This window comes from Pseudophryne corroboree, chromosome 2, assembly GCF_028390025.1.
Source record: "Pseudophryne corroboree isolate aPseCor3 chromosome 2, aPseCor3.hap2, whole genome shotgun sequence".
Classification (NCBI taxonomy): Eukaryota; Metazoa; Chordata; class Amphibia; order Anura; family Myobatrachidae; genus Pseudophryne; species Pseudophryne corroboree.
Genome location: NC_086445.1, coordinates 384,779,062 through 384,800,205, shown reverse-complemented (window position 1 = coordinate 384,800,205; position 21,144 = coordinate 384,779,062). Strand labels below are relative to the sequence as shown.

General features: G+C 46.3%; 1 protein-coding gene across 5 annotated transcripts in view; it reads right to left on the bottom strand.

Annotated features, from left to right (window-relative positions):
• Window positions 1-20,844, bottom strand: part of DOCK9 (dedicator of cytokinesis 9) — a 513,264-nt gene extending 492,420 nt beyond the window's left edge. For all 5 annotated transcript variants that reach the window (XM_063953262.1, XM_063953265.1, XM_063953272.1 and 2 more), the window contains exon 1: window positions 20,393-20,844. In XM_063953262.1, the coding sequence (XP_063809332.1) occupies window positions 20,393-20,506 (114 nt within the window). In that variant the 5' untranslated portion in view covers window positions 20,507-20,844. The remainder of the gene's footprint in view (window positions 1-20,392) is intronic.
• Window positions 20,845-21,144: the final 300 nt, after the last annotated feature.

Sequence of the window (21,144 nt, the reverse complement as noted above, 5' to 3'; positions counted from 1 at the left end):
GGAGGCTTGGAGGAGGGTCATAGGGGGAGGAGCCAGTGCACACCAGATAGTCCTAAATCTTTCTTTAGATGTGCCCAGTCTCCTGCGGAGCCGTCTATTCCCCATGGTCCTTACGGAGTTCCCAGCATCCACTAGGACGTCAGAGAAATGGGGGCGTGATACACATATGCCCCCAACAGTGCCGATACACATATGCCACAAGTAGTGCAGTGCCAGATACACGTATGCCCCCAATAGTGCCAGATACACACATGCCCCCCGTAATGCGGTGCCAGATACACACATGCCCCCCAATAGTGCCAAATACATATATGCCCCCAATAGTGCCAGATGCACATAAGCCCCCAATAGTGCCAGATACACATATGCCCCCAATAGTGCCAGATACACATATGCCCCAAATAGTGCCAGATACAGATATTCGCCCAAAAAAGTGCCAGATACCCATATGCCCCCCAATAGTGCAGATACACATATGCCCCCCAACAGTGCCAGATACACATATGCATAGAGTAATGGCAGTTACACATATGCCCCGAGTAGTGCCAGATACATATATATGACCCCAGTAATGCTGCTCACCACCACTGCGATCTGCTGCCACTGCTTGCTGTGTGTGAGGGGAGGAGAGCGCAGCACACGCCTCTCCTGCCCCCCAGTCCAGTTTCCGGCGGCGGGTATCTCAAATCAGGTGTCGAATCGTAAGCAAATCAAAGCTCGCAGTCCGGCAACCAATCAGGAGCCATCGCTCCCGGTCCGTGAGCTCTGATAAGGTAACGAACCGGCATGTGATTTGAGATACACACCACGTCACCGGAGACCGGACTTAGGGACAGGAGAGGAGCACGCTATGCTCTCTTCCCCTCTGACACAGCTGCTGCAAGGTGGTCGGGCTGGCGGCAGCAGATCCAATTTATTAACGGCTTGCAGTACCGGCCCGTACCACCATACTTGCAGCACTGAATTCAAGTGAAACGTTCCAAACATGTAACGCAGTTTCTCCCAATCATGACAATGTAGCAATGGTGTGAATGCAAATAGGAACTAGTCAGTGTAGCAGGGAAACTGAATCAAGTTCAGCATGCTCGACCCGTAAAATAAGAATTTACTTAGCGATAATTCTATTTCTCGTAGTCCGTAGTGGATGCTGGGAACTCCGTAATGACCATGGGGAATAGCGGCTCCGCAGGAGACTGGGCACAAAAGAAAAGCTTTAGGACTACCTGGTGTGCACTGGCTCCTCCCCCTATGACCCTCCTCCAAGCCTCAGTTAGGATACTGTGCCCGGACGAGCGTACACAATAAGGAAGGATTTTGAATCCCGGGTAAGACTCATACCAGCCACACCAATCACACCGTACAACTTGTGATATGAACCCAGTTAACAGCATGATAACAGAGGAGCCTCTGGATAGATGGTTCACAACAACAATAACCCGAATTGTTAACAATAACTATGTACAAGTATTGCAGATAATCCGCACTTGGGATGGGCGCCCAGCATCCACTACGGACTACGAGAAATAGAATTATCGATCGGTAAGTAAATTCTTATTTTCTCTGACGTCCTAGTGGTTGCTGGGAACTCCGTAAGGACCATGGGGATTATACCAAAGCTCCCAAACGGGCGGGAGAGTGCGGATGACTCTGCAGCACCGAATGAGAGAACTCAAGGTCCTCCTCAGCCAGAGTGTCAAATTTGTAAAATTTTACAAAGGTATTTGACCCTGACCAAGTAGCAGCTCGGCAAAGTTGTAAAGCCGAGACCCCTCGGGCAGCCACCCAGGATGAGCCCACCTTCCTTGTGGAGTGGGCATTTACAGATTTTGGCTGTGGCAGGCCTGCCACAGAATGCGCAAGCTGAATTGTATTACAGATCCAGCGCGCAATGGTCTGCTTAGAAGCAGGAGCACCCAGCTTGTTGGGTGCGTACAGGATAAACAGCGAGTCAGATTTTCTGACTCCAGCCGTCCTGGAAACATATATTTTCAGGGCCCTGACAACGTCTAGCAACTTGGAGTCCTCCAAGTTCCTAGTAGCCGCAGGCACCACAATAGGCTGGTTCAGGTGAAACGCCGACACCACCTTAGGGAGAAACTGAGGACGAGTCCTCAATTCCGCCCTGTCCGAATGGAAAATCAGATAAGGGCTTTTGCAGGATAAAGCCGCCAATTCTGACACGCGCCTGGCCGAAGCCAGGGCTAACAGCATGACCACTTTCCATGTGAGATATTTTAAATCCACAGATTTAAGCGGTTCAAACCAATGTGATTTGAGGAACCCCAAAACTACATTGAGATCCCAAGGTGCCACTGGAGGCACAAAAGGAGGCTGTATATGCAGCACCCCCTTGACAAATGTCTGAACTTCAGGAACTGAAGCCAGTTCTTTCTGGAAGATAATCGACAGGGCCGAAATCTGAACTTTAATGGATCCCAATTTGAGGCCCATAGACACTCCTGTTTGCAGGAAATGCAGGAATCGACCCAGTTGAAATTCCTCCGTTGGGGCCTTCCTGGCCTCGCACCACGCAACATATTTTCGCCAAATGCGGTGATAATGCTTTGCGGTTACATCCTTCCTGGCTTTGATCAGGGTAGGGATGACTTCCTCCGGAATGCCTTTTTCCTTCAGGATCCGGCGTTCAACCGCCATGCCATCAAACGCAGCCGCGGTAAGTCTTGGAACAGACAGGGTCCTTGCTGGAGCAGGTCCCTTCTTAGAGGTAGAGGCCACGGGTCCTCTATGAGCACCTCTTGAAGTTCCGGGTACCAAGTCCTTCTTGCCCAATCCGGAGCCACGAGTATAGTTCTTACTCCCCTCCGTCTTATAATTCTCAGTACCTTGGGTATGAGAGGCAGAGGAGGGAACACATACACTGACTGGTACACCCACGGTGTTACCCGAGCGTCCACAGCTATTGCCTGAGGGTCCCTGGACCTGGCGCAATACCTGTCCAGTTTTTTGTTGAGGCAGGACGCCATCATGTCCACCTTTGGTTTTTCCCAACGGTTTACAATCATGTGGAAGACTTCTGGGTGAAGTCCCCACTCTCCCGGGTGGAGGTCGTGCCTGCTGAGGAAGTCTGCTTCCCAGTTGTCCACTCCCGGAATGAACACTGCTGACAGTGCTATCACATGAATTTCCGCCCAGCGAAGAATCCTTGCAGCTTCTGCCATTGCCCTCCTGCTTCTTGTGCCGCCCTGTCTGTTTACGTGGGCGACTGCCGTGATGTTGTCCGACTGGATCAGCACCGGCTGACCCTGAAGCAGAGGTCTTGCTTGGCTTAGAGCATTGTAAATGGCCCTTAAATCCAGGATATTTATGTGAAGTGATGTCTCCAGGCTTGACCACAAGCCCTGGAAATGTTTTCCCTGTGTGACTGCTCCCCAGCCTCGCAGGCTGGCATCTGTGGTCACCAGGACCCAGTCCTGAATGCCGAATCTGCGGCCCTCTAGAAGATGAGCACTCTGCAACCACCACAGGAGAGACACCCTTGTCCTTGGTGACAGGGTTATCCGCCGATGCATCTGAAGATGCGATCCGGACCATTTGTCCAGCAGGTCCCACTGGAATGTTCTTGCGTGGAATCTGCCGAATGGGATTGCTTCGTAAGAAGCCACCATTTTTCCCAGGACCCTTGAGCATTGATGCACTGAGACTTGGCCTGGTTTTAGGAGGTTTCTGACTAGCTCGGATAACTCCCTGGCTTTCTCCTCCGGGAGAAACACCTTTTTCTGGACTGTGTCCAGGATCATCCCTAGGAATAGAAGACGTGTCGTCGGGATCAGCTGCGATTTTGGGATATTGAGAATCCAACCGTGCTGCCGCAACACTACTTGAGATAGTGCTACCCCGACTACCAACTGTTCCCTGGATCTTGCCCTTATCAGGAGATCGTCCAAGTAAGGGATAATTAAAACTCCTTTCCTTCGGAGGAGTATCATCATTTCAGCCATTACTTTGGTAAAGACCCGGGGTGCCGTGGACAATCCAAACGGCAGCGTCTGAAACTGATAGTGGCAGTTCTGTACCACAAACCTGAGGTACCCTTGGTGAGAAGGGTAAATTGGGACATGGAGGTAAGCATCCTTGATGTCCAGAGACACCATATAATCCCCTTCTTCCAGGTTCGCAATAACCGCTCTGAGTGACTCCATCTTGAATTTGAACCTCTGTATGTAAGTGTTCAAGGATTTCAGATTTAAAATCGGTCTCACCGAGCCGTCCGGCTTCGGTACCACAAACAGCGTGGAATAATACCCCTTTCCCTGTTGCAGGAGGGGTACCTTGATTATCACCTGCTGAGAATACAGCTTGTGAATGGCTTCCAGTACCGCCTCCCTGTCGGAGGGAGACGTCGGTAAAGCAGACTTTAGGAAACGGCGAGGGGGAGACGTCTCGAATTCCAATTTGTACCCCTGAGATACCACCTGAAGGATCCAGGGGTCCACTTGTGAGTGAGCCCACTGCGCGCTGAAATTCTTGAGACGGGCCCCCACCGTGCCTGAGTCCGCTTGTAAAGCCCCAGCGTCATGCTGAGGACTTGGCAGAAGCGGGAGAGGGCTTCTGTTCCTGGGAACTGGCTGTTTGCTGCAGCCTTTTTCCTCTCCCTCTGCCACGGGGCAGAAAAGAGGAGCCTTTTGCCCGCTTGCCCTTATGGGGCCGAAAGGACTGCGCCTGATAATACGGCGTCTTCTTATGTTGAGAGGCTACCTGGGGTAAAAATGTGGATTTCCCAGCAGTTGCCGTGGCCACTAGGTCTGATAGACCTACCCCAAATAACTCCTCCCCTTTATAAGGCAATACTTCCATATGCCTTTTGGAATCCGCATCACCTGACCACTGCCGCGTCCATAACCCTCTTCTGGCAGAAATGGACAGCGCACTTACTCTTGATGCCAGTCGGCAAATATCCCTCTGTGCATCACGCATATATAAAAATGCATCTTTTAAATGCTCTATAGTCAGTAATATACTGTCCCTATCTAGGGTATCAATATTTTCAGTCAGGGAATCCGACCAAGCCACCCCAGCACTGCACATCCAGGCTGAGGCGATTGCTGGTCGCAGTATAACACCCGTGTGAGTGTATATACATTTTAGGATATTCTCCTGCTTTCTGTCAGCAGGTTCCTTTAGTGTTTAGACAAGCGTGTGAGCGCTTTATCCACCCTAGGGGGTGTTTCCCAACGTGCCCTATCCTCTGGCTGGAAGGGGTATGATGCCAATAACCTTTTAGGAATTATCAGTTTTTTATCGGGGGAAACCCACGCTTCATCACACACTTCATTTAATTCTTCAGATGCAGGAAAAACTACAGGTAGTTTTTTCTCACCAAACATAATACCCTTTTTAGTGGTACTTGTACTATCAGAAATGTGTAAAACATTTTTCATTGCCTCAATCATGTAACGTGTGGCCCTACTGGAAGTCACATTCGTCTCTTCATCGTCGACACTGGAGTCAGTATCCGTGTCGGCGTCTGTATCTGCCATCTGAGGTAACGGGCGTTTTAGAGCCCCTGATGGTCTTTGAGACGCCTGGACAGGCACAAGCTGAGTAGCCGGCTGTCTCATGTCATCAACCGTCTTTTGTAAAGAGCTGACACGGTCACGTAATTCCTTCCATAAGCCCATCCACTCAGGCGTCGACTCCCTAGGGGGTGACATCTCCATTACAGGCAATTGCTCCGCCTCCACATCATTTTCCTCCTCATACTTGTCGACCCAATCGTACAGACACACAGCACACACACAGGGAATGCTCTGATAGAGGACAGGACCCCACTAGCCCTTTGGGGAGACAGAGGGAGCGTATGCCAGCACACACCAGAGCGCTATATATATATATATATATATATATACTGGGATAACACTACACAGAGTGTTTTTCCCCTTATAGCTGCTGTTTATATTATTACTGCGCCTAATTAGTGCCCCCCCCCCCCCCCCCCTCTTGTTTTACCCTTTTCTGTAGTGCAGGACTGCAGGGGAGAGTCAGGGAGACGTCCTTCCAGCGGAGCTGTGAGGGAAAATGGCGCCAGTGTGCTGAGGAGATAGGCTCCGCCCCCTTCTCGGCTGACTTTTCTCCCGCTTTTTTCTGGAATCTGGCAGGGGTTAATATACATCCATATAGCCCTGGGGGTTATATGTGATGTATTTTTGCCAGCCAAGGTGTTTTTATTGCTGCTCAGGGCGCCCCCCCCCCCCAGCGCCCTGCACCCATCAGTGACCGCAGTGTGAGGTGTGCATGAGGAGCAATGGCGCACAGCTGCAGTGCTGTGCGCTACCTTGTTGAAGACTGATGTCTTCTGCCGCCGATTTTCCGGACCTCTTCTTGCTTCTGGCTCTGTAAGGGGGCCGGCGGCGCGGCTCTGGGACCGGACTCCGAGGCTGGGCCTGTGTTCGGTCCCTCTGGAGCTAATGGTGTCCAGTAGCCTAAGAAGCCCAAGCTGGCTGCAAGCAGGCAGGTTCGCTTCTTCTCCCCTTAGTCCCTCGATGCAGTGAGCCTGTTGCCAGCAGGTCTCACTGAAAATAAAAAACCTAAAACTAACTTTTCCTAAGAAGCTCAGGAGAGCCCCCTAGATTGCACCCTGCTCGGTCGGGCACAAAAATCTAACTGAGGCTTGGAGGAGGGTCATAAGGGGAGGAGCCAGTGCACACCAGGTAGTCCTAAAGCTTTTCTTTTGTGCCCAGTCTCCTGCGGAGCCGCTATTCCCCATGGTCCTTACGGAGTTCCCAGCATCCACTAGGACGTCAGAGAAAAGAGCAGATGCAAACGGCACCATGAAAATGTTTCCACTGCTAATTGTCATTTTAGGTCACTCACCCTTTTCACAAGCAAGTAGGATACAGCTGATGTAAAGTCCTGGACAGGCCCTGCCCACATGCGGCAATTTTAGGACCAGTGATTATAGAGCGGGGAGACTAGTGCATGCAGATTCTTCAACTCGTAGGTGGCAGTGAAGGCGGATGACTAGAAACACTAGGAGAGTAGATGGATGCCACGTACCCGGAATGCTTGATAATGCAGATTCATTGAGTGTCCGGCCAAAGAGGTATGTATACAGGTGTATGCGGCAATCTAACACATTTCCCCGTGGTACCGCCCACGACTTTGTCGGAGGAAATGCCGCTGTTTTTGATGCTATGATTTTCATACATGGTGGTTGCAATTAATGACCTAAGCGTCATCTGAGTGTTCCCAGAATCAAATTAGCACACATAAATATATTATCCACGAGTCTCGCAGAGGTAAGATAATTATATAAAAAGATATTGTTTTTTTATATAGAAAGTTACTACACAAAAATGAGTGTAATAAATATGGAACAATGTTAAAATAAATATTGTATGAAAATTTCTTAGACTTATATAAACATATTAATAAAGATGCACTCATATTAGTTTATCTTTGGATGATTTTAAATATTAGTAGATGTTACTACGGACATCTTCTCTGTATATATCAATTCAAACACATGGAAAAAGATGCAATCTGATTATCTAACTGAATAAAAGAAATATAGTAAGAGCTTGAAAGATTATACTTAATGGAAACCAGCACATCATTCACCTGGTAAGGGGGGTACTCACCACCCCCCCAACACACGCTCAGCACACATCGCACTGTGCTGAGCTGTTCGCTCAGCACACATCTCTCCACACATCTGCCCGTAGCGAATAAGGGGGGTAATTCAGAGTTGATCGCAGCAGTACATTTGTTGGTAGTTGGACAAAACCATGTGCAATGCAGGGGAGGGGAGGCAGATAAAACATGTGCAGAGAGAGTCAACGGCCGATATATCGCGGGACCGTCGGCCAGTGTGTACGGCCGATACGTCTGTGAACTCCGACGGCCGTACACATGCTGCGGCGGCCAGTGGTGATTGACAGATGAACTGGGCGGGCGTGCATACACGACCGCCCAGTTCATGACGTCAGTCCCCGACGGATCGGGCAGTGTGTATGCTCAACACACTGCCCGATCCGTCCATAGATATATCTGCAGATCAACTGATCTGCAGATATATCTATTAGTGCGTAGCCACCTTTAGATTTGGGTGGGGTGTGTTCAAACTGAAATCTAAACTGCAGTGTAAAAATAAAGCAGACAGTATTTACCCTGCACAGAAACAAAATAACCCACCCACATCTAACTCTCTCTGCAAATTTAATTTCTGCCCTACCTGCAGTGCACATGGTTTTGCCCAATATAGGAAGATTTTGCTTTGCAATCAACCTTGAAATAGGTTCAATGTCTCTACGCTTATGTCCTGGGGGGGTGAAACCAGGAATTTAGTCTAGATAGTATTGCTTTGATTGTTATCGGTAGATGTAAAACCCAAAACAGGTTTGTGTGAAGAGGAGCAACAGTTACTATGTTTCCTTACAAATTAAAATACTCCTCCCTCTAAATCACATTAAAAGAAACAATTCAACATTTCCAGAAAGCTGCCCCTTTCCCACCCTTGGAAGGAGAGATTCAGAGGAGTATCAACAGCAACCACAGTTGTACGAAAACCATCAAATTCAGGGGGTAATTCAGACCAAATCACTAGGCTGCCTTTTCTCACAGCCTGCGATCAGATATGAACTGCGCATGCGCATGGGCAGTCGCCACAGGATGGTGTGAAATTTTCAAACGCGCGGGCAATCGCAAGAAGATTGACAGGAAGAGGGCGTTTGTCAGAGGCAAATGACCATTTTCAAGGAGTGTCAGGGAAAACGCAGGAGGAACCAGGCATTTGGAGGGAGGTGTTCTGACGTCGGCTCCGGCCCCGATCATTGCAGTGGCTGACTAAGTCCTGGGCTGAGCAGAAACTGCACAAATTGATGTTTGTGCAGTTCTGCTACAAATGCGATCGCACACCTGCACACACTCCATACCCTCACCCTGTAGGCGACGACTACCTGATCGCAGGGATGCAAAAAACGCACCCTAGCGATCAGGTTTGAATTAACCCCTCTGTTTGCTGCAAATTGGCTGAATTTCTGTTCAAAATTTCTATTTTTATTTTTTTTAACTTTGTTTAGAGATCAGATTTTTTTCCTAAAGGAGTCTATGATGCATTCCCAACGTTAGATCAGAGCTTATATTGCCAGCTTTGTCCCAGGTGACCGTGACGGAACCTTTGTGAACAGTGCCATGTTATGCAACAACTTCAAAGGCATTTGGGCAACTTCCACAATAGGGGACCTTCTTGGCACTAGTTTTGATAATCAGGTACTGCATTATGGGTTTCATTTAGTCTATAATTAGATTGCAGTGAAATAATTCCAAGTATAATGTTTCTTTTTCTTTTTTTTTTACAGTTAAAGGACAGTGAGGGAGTTGTGTTTCTCGGACACAAGTGGTGGAACAGGAAATAATTTTATGCTGGTCTAATTTATTTTCTTGTGCTAGGTGTCCAGGATCTGAAACACAGATCACATTACAACATGCACAAATGACAAAAATTGACACCAAATACATATTTTAGAACACAAAAAAGCTGTATGTATCAGCACAGGTCTTTCATTACCCGTCAATAGTGCTTCTCCTGTAAATGTACTTAGTGATTTTGGAATATATGACCATGGCACATAGCCCTGAAACAACCATATAAAATTGGTGTATCGGACGCAGTGGCCAAATTAGAGAGTGACACTGTAGTTTGGCCCTTGAGATGAACAGCAGGTTACCAATGTGTGAGCACAGCTTTGCTAGAAATAAAAAAAATAGGAAAAAAGCAAGACAGAGCAGGGCGGCATAAATTGTTTTTCCGTCTGCTCCAAGCAATAATTACCATGTGTAAGTAGCTTAAAACAGTACTTACAATATTACATGTATAGAGAATTTCATTACAATTACATTGTTGTTGAGACTTTAAAAGCAGTTAAACACAAACAAAAACAAAAAAAAACACAATGTGCATTTATGAATAAATACATGCTACTACTATATAGCTTATAATGATGTTAGCAGCCACAGGGGTTTATCCTATTACCCGCGAAGTGTGTGATGTACTGTTGCAGTGGCATTTAAATACCGGCACCCGATCTCGCACCCACGGCTGATTTTGGGCTGAATTCGCACCAAAGTGCTTGGAGCCTTACGGGGCAGCAGGCTCTTTTGTGCAAATTCGGGTCGCCGTAAAGTGCGGCTGCTGCCCTGATGATTCACATCCACGGTATAATCACAACTAACAGGATCAACCCCATAGAATGTGCAAGTAAAAAGATATAAAAACACAAATGTGTTCATATCACACAGGAAAAGGCTATCTGGCTGCCATCAGACTTTGAATACAACACAGTTGTTTAAAAATTAAGTTAAGAAAGGTTTATTATGGACTATTGTAATTATGGGGTTGTAACACTTATTGGGTAACTAGCAGGTAATTGATATATGCAGTGTGACAGGTACATGTGTAAAATATCAGGATGGGTGAAGATTTAGAGAACTTGGCAGGCAGTTTACAACATGCTAGCTTCTCCACCCTGCTGTGCCAATGGAATGCAGTCAGTATAAACAACTGCAAACTTTGTTTTAAAAGATATACTTTGAGATATGCACAACAGTATCAACTGTACCAAGCACCAAATAGTTATTACTTCATATTTGAAAATAAAGAAGGCTATACTAGTTATCAAGTATCTATCACATAATTACATAGTGTTCTCCCCAGGATTACGGCAGGGCAGGGTGCAGGGGTGCCGGGCAAGGCAGCGCACGTGCTCGAAAAAGGGGCATGCCCTAGCCGTGGCATCACTGATGGGGGCGTGCCCACCACCTACGGAGGTGCATGGCTCCCCCCCCACGCTCTCCATTTATTGCGAACAGATACCATGCGCATAGCATCTATTCACACAGGGGCAGGATGATTTAGCAGGGCTCCGCTAAAGGGGCAGAGTGCGGCGCCCTGTTAAAACAGCTTAAGGAGGGTACACATGGAGAGATCCGTACTTAAATTCTAAGCAATCTGACAAGATTGCTTAGAAGTTAAGCACAGATCTCTCCATGTATATGCCCCACAGCGGTAGCTATCGCTGGTACTAGATTGGCCTGCATGCAGGCACAATCTAGCAGGTCGCTCATTTCACCGCTGGGTGAAATGAGCGCCCCTCCCTCGCTCAGCACATCGCGATGTGTGCTGAGCGGGGGAGAGATGCGCGCTGAGCGGTCTGTGATCGAGCGCTCAGCACACATCTTTCCCCGTGTGTACGGGGCTTTAGTGTGATTGTAACAGGTAACGGCAGATATGCAATTAGCTGAGGTAATTTAACCCAGCTAATGGATCGGCCCGAGGATATCCAATTAGCCCCGATAAGTGGCATTTATCAAGGATTATGCTTGATGTGCCTCAGGAGACTTGTTTTTTTCACAATAACGCATGGGGGGGAACTTATACTGGATCCCACGTGTTATCCATCTGAAGTGGACATATGATTTTACATTAACGGTGAAAAAAAAATTAATTTAGTATTATGCTCTAAACTTTAGTGTCTTTGAATTTATTTTACCTGCACAGTTGTCTGAGTAAAAAGATTTTACAGAAATCCCTTTAATGCTCGGTGCAGATGAACTTTTCTCCGCAACTTTGACCTTTTTGTAGGAATTAAAAGCCGACACTAGGTGGCAAACCTTCTAATTTTGGTAGAGGTCCAAAGAAGAGAACACCATACATTAGTGATGTCAAACGAGTTTCTATAGGAGATAAGGGGCCGGATGTAATGAAGTCCAAGTTGGCCAAAGGTGCAGGAAATTTTGTTAAAGCGGCAATCATTTACAAGTTCATCCAGCAACCCACATCTCCAGGACAACTCGGACAGCACTACTTCCAGCCCAAGGACTTTAAAACAGCAGTGCACTGTAGTGCCTTCTATGTATAAAATGGATATATTCACATATTTAAATGCCTACATGAAGTTCTCTATCTGCTGGACAGGTGCATATTACATTTGTATCAACACCCCATGTACTGGTTGTTGCAAGATGGTTGTTATGTCCAAAACACTTTGTTACATCACCAGGACATCTGACAGATTTTAGCATATTGGCTCTGAATAATCACATGATCTTCAGCAATCACTAATTGAAACAATGTACAGTATGAGCAGGGCTGTTTCTAGCCAATTTGGCTCCCAGTGCGAGATTTAAAAATGCACCCCCCCATGACATAAAAAATGTGCCCCCCCACACACACACCTATGGGTGTGGCCTCATTTAAATGGGCATGGCCTCGTCTGAAAAGACTACCTCACAATCCAGTTTTTGACCCTGCTCCAACAGATCACGACCACCACAGGAAAAAAAAATTCTACCATATCAAGCCCCACACAGTAATGCCCCCTGCACCATATTATGCCACACACCGCAATGCCCTTGATACATTAAATCCCCACACCACAGCAGGCAAAAGTCCCCATTTCACACATTACGGCAGGTGTCCCAATTTTACACATTGAGAGAGAGAGAGAATACTTATACTTACAGAGGCGATTACCGCTGTTCGGCCCGCCTCACCAGTCGCTCCTCACGCCGGCCTTTCCCTCTTCCTAACTTGGATCCCCCTCTGTACTCCGCTCGGGGGGGGGGGGGGGTTCGCGGAGTGACGGGGTTGCGTCGTGACGTAATGACGCAACCGCGTCATTCCGTGAAACTCCGCCCCCCGAGCGGGTTACTCTGGGAGAAATAGGAGGGGGAAGCAGGGAGCCACAGTTAGTGCCACGGCGGGCGCCCAGTGCGGTTGCACTGCTCGCCTGCCCCAAGAAACGGCCCCGAGTATGAGGCATGTTCTCAAGATATAATGGTAAGCATGGTTATGGGAGGAGGATTCAAAGGTTTGTTCACATCTTAAAGGTGGTACACACGTACTGATGTGTGCTGAGCGATCTAGCACAGACCGCTCAGCACACATCTCCCCCCGCTCAGCACACAACGCAATGTGTGCTGCGCGAGGGGGGCGCTCACTTCACCAAGCGGTGAAGTCAGCGATCTATCTAGATTGTGCCAGCGAGGCCGCGCATCGCTATTGCTATGGGGCATACACACGGAGAGGTGTGCTTCATTTCTAAGCAATCTAGTCAGATATTCCCCTGTTAACTGAAAAGTGCTGACTTTGCATTATTAATTACTGTTTTGTCTGCACTGTTGACAACTCATCTGTGAAATAAATATTTGGCAGTATAATATACAGACATAATTTGACAAGATTACCTCTGGTGTCTCACTGATGATACAGGCATTTAGGGTTGTCCCAGTCCAGTATTTTACTAGCTTGGCCTGTAAAAGGGAAGGACTAGGTGCCAGTGTTATAGGCAGATACTAAAGTAGCACAGCTGGCACATTTTCCAGAACATGAGGCAACTCTGCAGATACTACAAGTAAGGTACAGCTCAAAACTTATTATTAAGAGGGAAGGGCCATCATTTGTGTCTTTTAATGTAAGAAGTATTTCCCAAAACGCCCAGGATTATTATTTGCACAACAGACATCATATACAGCCACCAAGTAGCAGATGGTGGAATAGCATTTTTCTTGTACAGTGCCATCCGCTGTGAAGCAGATACTAAGGTGGCTGATTCACAGATGTATGCATGTCAGCTGCTATGTACAGAAACAAAACGCAGATTGTCACCCATATACAGAGTAATCTATGCTGCCTCACAGCCTCCATCTATCCACTAGCAGAAGTAGCCATCCTCACCATCTGTTCGCATTTGTACCCCACAAGCACCCCACTGCCGCCCAGTTACACCCAAGTGGAGATATCTCTGACCCTGAATAGCCAATAGCTGCATCTGCTCGGCTCAGGCACATGTACAGAGCGAACAATCACAAACTCCACCCAAAAAACAGACTTGTGCAAGTCTGAATTATCCCTTAACTCTATAAACTTTTCTGTATCTGCATGAAGAAAAAATAGTGAGATCATAGTGCAGATCTCAACCAACTCCCCCAACATGGTTCATACAGGAATCATTTGGTGAGACCATACACAAGAACAGGAATTAATCAGAATCCGCTAAATTGGCCAGGTGTACTCACGTACACTAGGAATTTTTGCAGTACAATGCATCGCCAAGCACCAACATGAAGGGGAATACATAGCATAAGAAGGGAGAAAACGTAGCATACATTACACGTACGAGTTCATACTGCACATAGCAACTACACGATAGACTCGATATATTATACATGTTAGACTTTTTATATATTGTTCAGCTGGTGGACAGCTAGTGGGAAGAAGCTTTTAATGGATCTGGTCGACTTCGCGGGAATGGACCTGTAGCGTCTGCCTGATGGAAGTGATTCAAACAGTTTGTGACCTGGGTGCTGCATATCTGCCACAATTTTCTCTGCTCGCTTGCTGACCCTTGACTGGTATAATTCCTGGACGTGAGGGAGGTCAGCCCCAACAATCTTTTCAGCCTCCGTCTGTCACTCTCATTGGCAGCTCTATACCAGACTGATCGAGGAACATAGGGCCGATTCTACGATCACTGTGTAGAAGATGAGCAGCAGCTTCTGCGGGATGTTGAATTTCCGGAGTTGCCTCAGAAAGAACAACCGCTGGTGGGCCTTCTTTAAGACAGTGCTTAAGTTGGTTCCCCATTTGAGGTCATGGGAAATTTTTGACCCTAGGAATTTGAAGGAGTCAACCCATGAAACCACGCTGTCGGCTATTACGAGTGGTTGCACTATCAACAAAAAAGTGTTTGGTGTTTCAGAGATACCTGGTACCACTATACCTCGTACGTACTGTTCATTAGTCTCTAACCTGCATTAGCCTAAATAGGCAAATCTCTTCAATATTTTTAAATACTTTCATACTGTTCGCTTGTTAACGAGGGCCTCTGGTGTAAAACATCACTTTCCTCCAAACCATATTTTAGAAAGCATTGACTTAGCTTCTTTGTCATTAAAGTTCTGAAAAAATATGGCTAATCTTCATTGGGTCTTTTTTAAGCATTAAAAGGGAAATTATACTAATACTACTTTGTTTTATTTAATTCAGTTGTACTGCATTTAACCATCCACTCAACCTCGGGTGCAATTAAAAGAATTTATATTTACAGATATATGAGGCCAGTTAGTAAATTTATTGTAAGCAGCCCATGATCCAAAATGGAAAACTTTACCTTTACGGATGAACATTGGATCACAATATATACATAAAATACAATAACAGAGGACCGACCTTATGTATTCATGCAACCTAAACAGTATGTTAGACTATGGCTGACCATCATGTCAGTGAGAAAACATAACCAATGTTGGGCTAACCAAGAACCTAAATAGAGCATGCATGGTGTGAACTCGTACATCGCAGTTACTAGAAAGAGAGGACCTGACTCTGTTCAGGAGAGCTACATTTGAAGGAAGGTGCAAAGTATAGGGACACATCTAAAAATAAAACATTCTCTTCTACGTGTCCATAATTGTTTGTGCTCATTTTTGCATTATTTATTACTGTTATATATTATCCATTCCTGGGTTTTCAAAGCATGTTACTGCTCTTGCAAATGTAATTTATCTCCATATAAAAAACATTATGTACCTACCCACCAAGGGCTAACAAGACAGCTACACTAGATTTCTCATTGTCAATGTACCATTATTCGATTGTACACTGCATTTAGAAACGGTTCCAAAATGAGTATAGCTTCCTTATATTGGCCCTCATTCCGAGTCGTTCGCTCGTTAATTTTCTTCGCATCGCAGCGTTTTTCTGCTTAGTACGCATGCGCAATGTTCGCACTGCGACTGCGCCAAGTAATTTTGCTATGAAGATAGTTTTTTTACTCACGGCTTTTTCTTCGCTCCGGCGATCGTAGTGTGATTGACAGGAAATGGGTGTTACTGGGCGGAAACACTGCGTTTTATGGGCGTGTGGATAAAAACGCTACCGTTTCCGGAAAAAACGCGGGAGTGGCTGGAGAAACGGGGGAGTGTCTGGGCGAACGCTGGGTGTGTTTGTGACGTCAAACCTGGAACGACAAGCACTGAACTGATCGCAGATGCCGAGTAAGTCTGAAGCTACTCTGAAACTGCTAAGTAGTTTGTAATCGCAATATTGCGAATACATCGTTCGCAATTTTAAGAAGCTAAGATTCACTCCCAGTAGGCGGAGGCTTAGCGTGTGTAACTCTGCTAAAATCGCCTTGCGAGCGAACAACTCGGAATGAGGGCCATTGTCAACAGTTTGTCACAGAGTGCCAGACACCGGCATTCACCTACTGGGTCTGGTAGCGCTGGGGTCCCAGTCAGTGGTTTTATGCAGCTAAACCCGACCCCTATGGGTGCGATAGCTGTACTAAAAAAGATCAATTGAATATCGCACTGTTCTCCCGTCACTTTAGACCACGCAATATAACAATTGAATTCCGCCCATAGATCGTGAACATAGAACAAATCATAATCATTCGACAATAAATTAACAAAATATGTGTGACATTCAACACAAGAATATCAGATTTCTTTCATTCATTCAGCTACCAAATCCTACAGCCTAAATTATAGCTACTGTATGTATCATTGGTCTGAGTCTACAGGTGGTTGTGTTTGGCTCTAATAACCTTCACTGCAAGACATTAAATATTTTATACTAATGCAACTAAGCTGCGTAGCACACACAGCCTATTAAGTTACAATTCAAAAACAAACTCTAGTACCAACAATACTTCGCCAACCAAAATAAATGTACTAAAATATAAAAATAAACACATATATAATATACTAAGGGGGTATTTATCAAAGCATGGACAGAAATAAAGTGGAGACATTTAAAGCACGAACCAATCAGCTTTTAACTTATTTTTACTGTCTGAGATTGAAAAATTACAGTTTAGGGCTGATTAGTTAGTGCTTTATTTCTTTCTTCATGTTTTAATAAATACCCATCTGACAAACTGTTATACATCTGAGAACAGGAGACCAATAGTAGTAATCTGCAAAGCTAAAAACTAAGGGGGTTAAGCTAGCATGCACACTAATATTTCAGGGAGGCATACAAAAAGCTCCAGCAACAATAAAAATAAACAGGTGGCTTACGGGTATGGGTCATTAGGTCGACATGCAGTAGGTTGACGTGGTCAATAGGAGGTTTTTTCATACTGTTTTTGTGTAATTTTCTTCGTAAAGTGACGGGAAACCCCAATTAGTGCATGGGCGAGCGAAGGCAAGGTTACCGTTCCCAATTGTCCACGTGGATCGTAAAGTATGAAAAAGTTCAAACAATGAAAAAAAAATTGAAAAACTAATTTCAACCTTTTTCCATGTCGACCTAATGACCGTTTCCCGTGGCTTACAAAGAAACATAGAATTTGGTGGCAGATCAGAAACACTTGGGCCATCTAATCTGCCACTTTTCTTATCCTTCAGGATCAAGTAGGGTTAAGGTTACTTAAACTCCTTGTAAGGATATTCATATGCCTATCCAAGTTTCTATCATGTCCTCCCCTTTCCCTTCTCTGCTCCAAACTATACATGATACAATCTTTTACACCCCTTTCACATAGCAAACCCAGGAATTTGAACACGGGTCAAAACCCTTTCATGCTGCACTTCAACCTGGGTTATTCCCAGTTTGTCCCCTTTCACAATGAACCCAGGTCTGCCCTGTAAACACTATGGATGTCATTTAAAATTGACTTTTTCAGGTTTTGTACAGGGCGCTGGCTGCTGACATCATCAGAGAGACACAGCAACATGCAATTAGCAGTGTTTTGTGAGTCCTGGGTTGGATAACTCGGGTCAGACCCTTTCATACTGCACTATGACCCGAGTCTGACCCATGTATAACCCTACTTTAATCCCGGGATGAAATGCCAGGTTGCTCAACCCAGTTTATTTCACTTTGGTGTTTTCACACGGCACCTTGATCTAGGTCAGGGGCGGATTGGAAACAAAAAGCGGCCCTGGAAAAATTTGTACTAGTGGCCCCACACTGGCAGCACCAGAGGTGTAAGGTCTAGCCATGGACCATGGCAGCAGCTCCCTCCCCCCAAGACTTTCCAGATAGTGGGCATGTCCAGCATCAAGGGGGAAGTTAAAAAGAAATAAAATGAAATGTTATGAGCACATTATATGATACACCTTCAGAATTTAGGATACTATATCATTCTTTAGAAATATATATTTTCTTGCTTATTACACCAACCGTATCCAAATCACTTCACTCAATCTTATGTCAGCCAAGCAGGCAGACAGAGCATACACTAGATCATCTGCAATCACAGGCTAAGTGGCAAAGTAATTTTCATATATGCAAATTATTTTGCATCTTATTCATTATGTCTATAAAAAGGACCACATGTCACAAAACAGGTCCCACGGGTGCGTCGGCCCACCGGGAATCTTCCCTGTGGGCCCTATGGCCAATCCGCCTCTGACCTAGGTTATTTTGGAAAGACAGTGGACAGTGCAAACATACAGAAAACCTCCCTTACAAGAATTAGGCCAGTTTTATGCTCAAAGTAATAGGGAAGGGGTCACATTACTTATATCGCTTTTAGACCTAGTATCGCGGGTCGCAGCCGAGAGCCTGACACGGGTGCTACCAAGCTGCGACCCGCGTCAGCCCCCTTTCAGACCGGAGTCACCAGCCCGGCATATTGACGGGTTGGTGACGTTGCCAGGGGCGGCGCTTGGAGATCTCCAAGCGCCGCCCGCACATAGACTGTAAATGGGAAGCCGGGTCGAACAAGTGTTCAACCCCGCAAACGTCCCGAGTTGGAATACTGGGTCATGTGCAATAACCCGTGTTATATGCTGGCAGTGTAAAAGGGGTATAAGAAATGAAAGAAGTACCTTTTATATGGAAAGAACAACATGATACAGAATGCTATATGGGCAACGCTAATAAAAATGTGTGGCAATACATGTACTGTTATCTGAGTTATTTGCAATCCTAAAAGGCAAGAAACAGTGACTTTATCCAGCAATTAATGCATACAAAAGTAATGAAAGAAGGAAAAAGCCCCACACATTGCTGGTTGTGACACAATTACACCTAAAGGGAGTTTATTCAATTGTAGGCACTATTCACAATGTAGCAGGAAATGAGGGTTCCTGAGACTCCCTGTATGACAAACTCATTGAGTAACTAAGAGCACAGTAACAAGTACACACACATCCCTCATACTGTTCCTTTGTAGTCAAAGGAATTAATACTGTAAAGTTCAGTAACTAACAAGCCCAAGTGAAAATAAAGTAACAAGATTTCCCATACAACACAGTACAGTGTTTATACAGTGCATCAGTTCTGACATTTCCTCGTTTCCCACAAGTTATTAGTGTAACATCTATGTAAAACTGAGGAATGTGTGAGAATCTGTGCATCGCTCACAGGAAAAGAATGAGCAAAACACAGAGCTAACTTAAGGGTAACTAGGCGATTTCAGCCTAAACAATACACGTTTATTTTAAGGCTTATATCGTCCAGTGTGTATGGGGTATTATTGGTGAACGATGCACGCTCCCGCACACCAATATTAAGATGACATGCAGCTCAACCCGTCAATGTCAGGCTGAGCTGCATGTTCGGGAATGCCGGCAGTGACTGAACGATAACGTTCGGTGTGTACGCACTATATCGTTGAATGCTGTATCATTCAACTATATAGTCGTCTGTCACCGGCATTCCATAATCGGGTAGTGTGTACCCGCCTTTATACTGAAGATCTTTTCCCAGTGTTTAATTACTTCTTATGTGTTATATCCCCAAATGACAAGCTTATAGCCAGTGAATACTTAAACTGACCCCCAAAAAACACGCCTGTACAGATAAAGTCATATGGACATACGTACTAAGCCTTGGAGAGATAGGAGGTGGGAGAGAACTAAATCACATACCAGCCAACCAGCTCCTAACTTTCATTTTTCAAACACATCCTGTAACATGACAGATAGGAGCTGATTGGCTGGTACTGTCTCTCTCTCCAAGGCTTAGTACATCTCCCCATAGTAATAAGCTATAAATGGGGAGGGAGCCGAGCTTACATTATTAAGAATAATTAAAAAAAAGTTGCCCAGCAACAATTATAGATAGGGAAAACTAGTGTGTGCATGTTATAAATATAATCTGATATTAACAGTTAATCACAGGCGCAGTCCTATAACCTTACTCACATTCTATGGGTTCCCATTAATTCCCATTAATCCTATCCATGACTAAATTAAAAATAAAATGTCAGCTTGTACTAAATAGCATTATCACTTGTTACATGGGCTGGACCACGGTCAGACCGGCCATCCAGTGCTGCAGGTACTCCTCCTCCATATGAGATGGGGGCTGCAGTGACAGTGCAGTGAGGATCGGTCTGGCCATGTGTCTCCCCCCAACACCACCCCACGTGACGCCCACTGACCCCACTCGCGGGCATGCCGCCCACCTGACACTTACCAGCAGCACGGAGCCTCGCACCACCTCAGAGACACTCTGCCGGAGCTCCGCCGCAGTGCCTGGCTTGCTGAGCGCCCGGGTGAACTTGCGAGTCTCCGGGTGAAGTGAAGCCATCGCAGCTGGAGAGGAGCACGGTGTATCGCCGCAACCATTTACCGGTGCCGGGGGAGGGCGGGCATGGGGCGGAGGGGAGAGCACCCTCCCATACACAATCACAGTTATCCCAACTGGACATCCGATAGCACCTGAGCTGCTGCGCCACTCATCCCGGGGCCGCCGGCCGGCTGCGTGGAGAGGGCTGGTGGGAGGGGACTAGCCGCCGCTGCTCTCTGTACGGGGAGTGGAGGGCGCGCGCTGGCCTGCACGGAATTCCCGGGGAACGTTCGGACAACGCGCGTTCCCGATGGGCTTGCACCTCACGGGTGCGCGCTCCGCTCTGTCAATATTTTTCCCAAGGGGCGTGGTTGGGGGGGGGGGGACCGCGATGCTGTCAAGTGCTAACTACGCCTCCGTCTGACGTTCCACTGTTGTGATGGCGTAGCTGAGCTCTCTGAGACCTCCGCGGCCATCTTTCTTTATGGACATCAATTCCTTCCAGACATTGCTGTATAGTTATTCCAAAACCTGCAGAGTAATTGCCAAAGATGTATGTTATCTACAGCCATATCTGTGCCTTCCACAGCTTTACTGCGTCTCCCATTCAACGCTAACACCTTCCACTATGGGCAAAAGAGGTAGCGCCCCGACACATG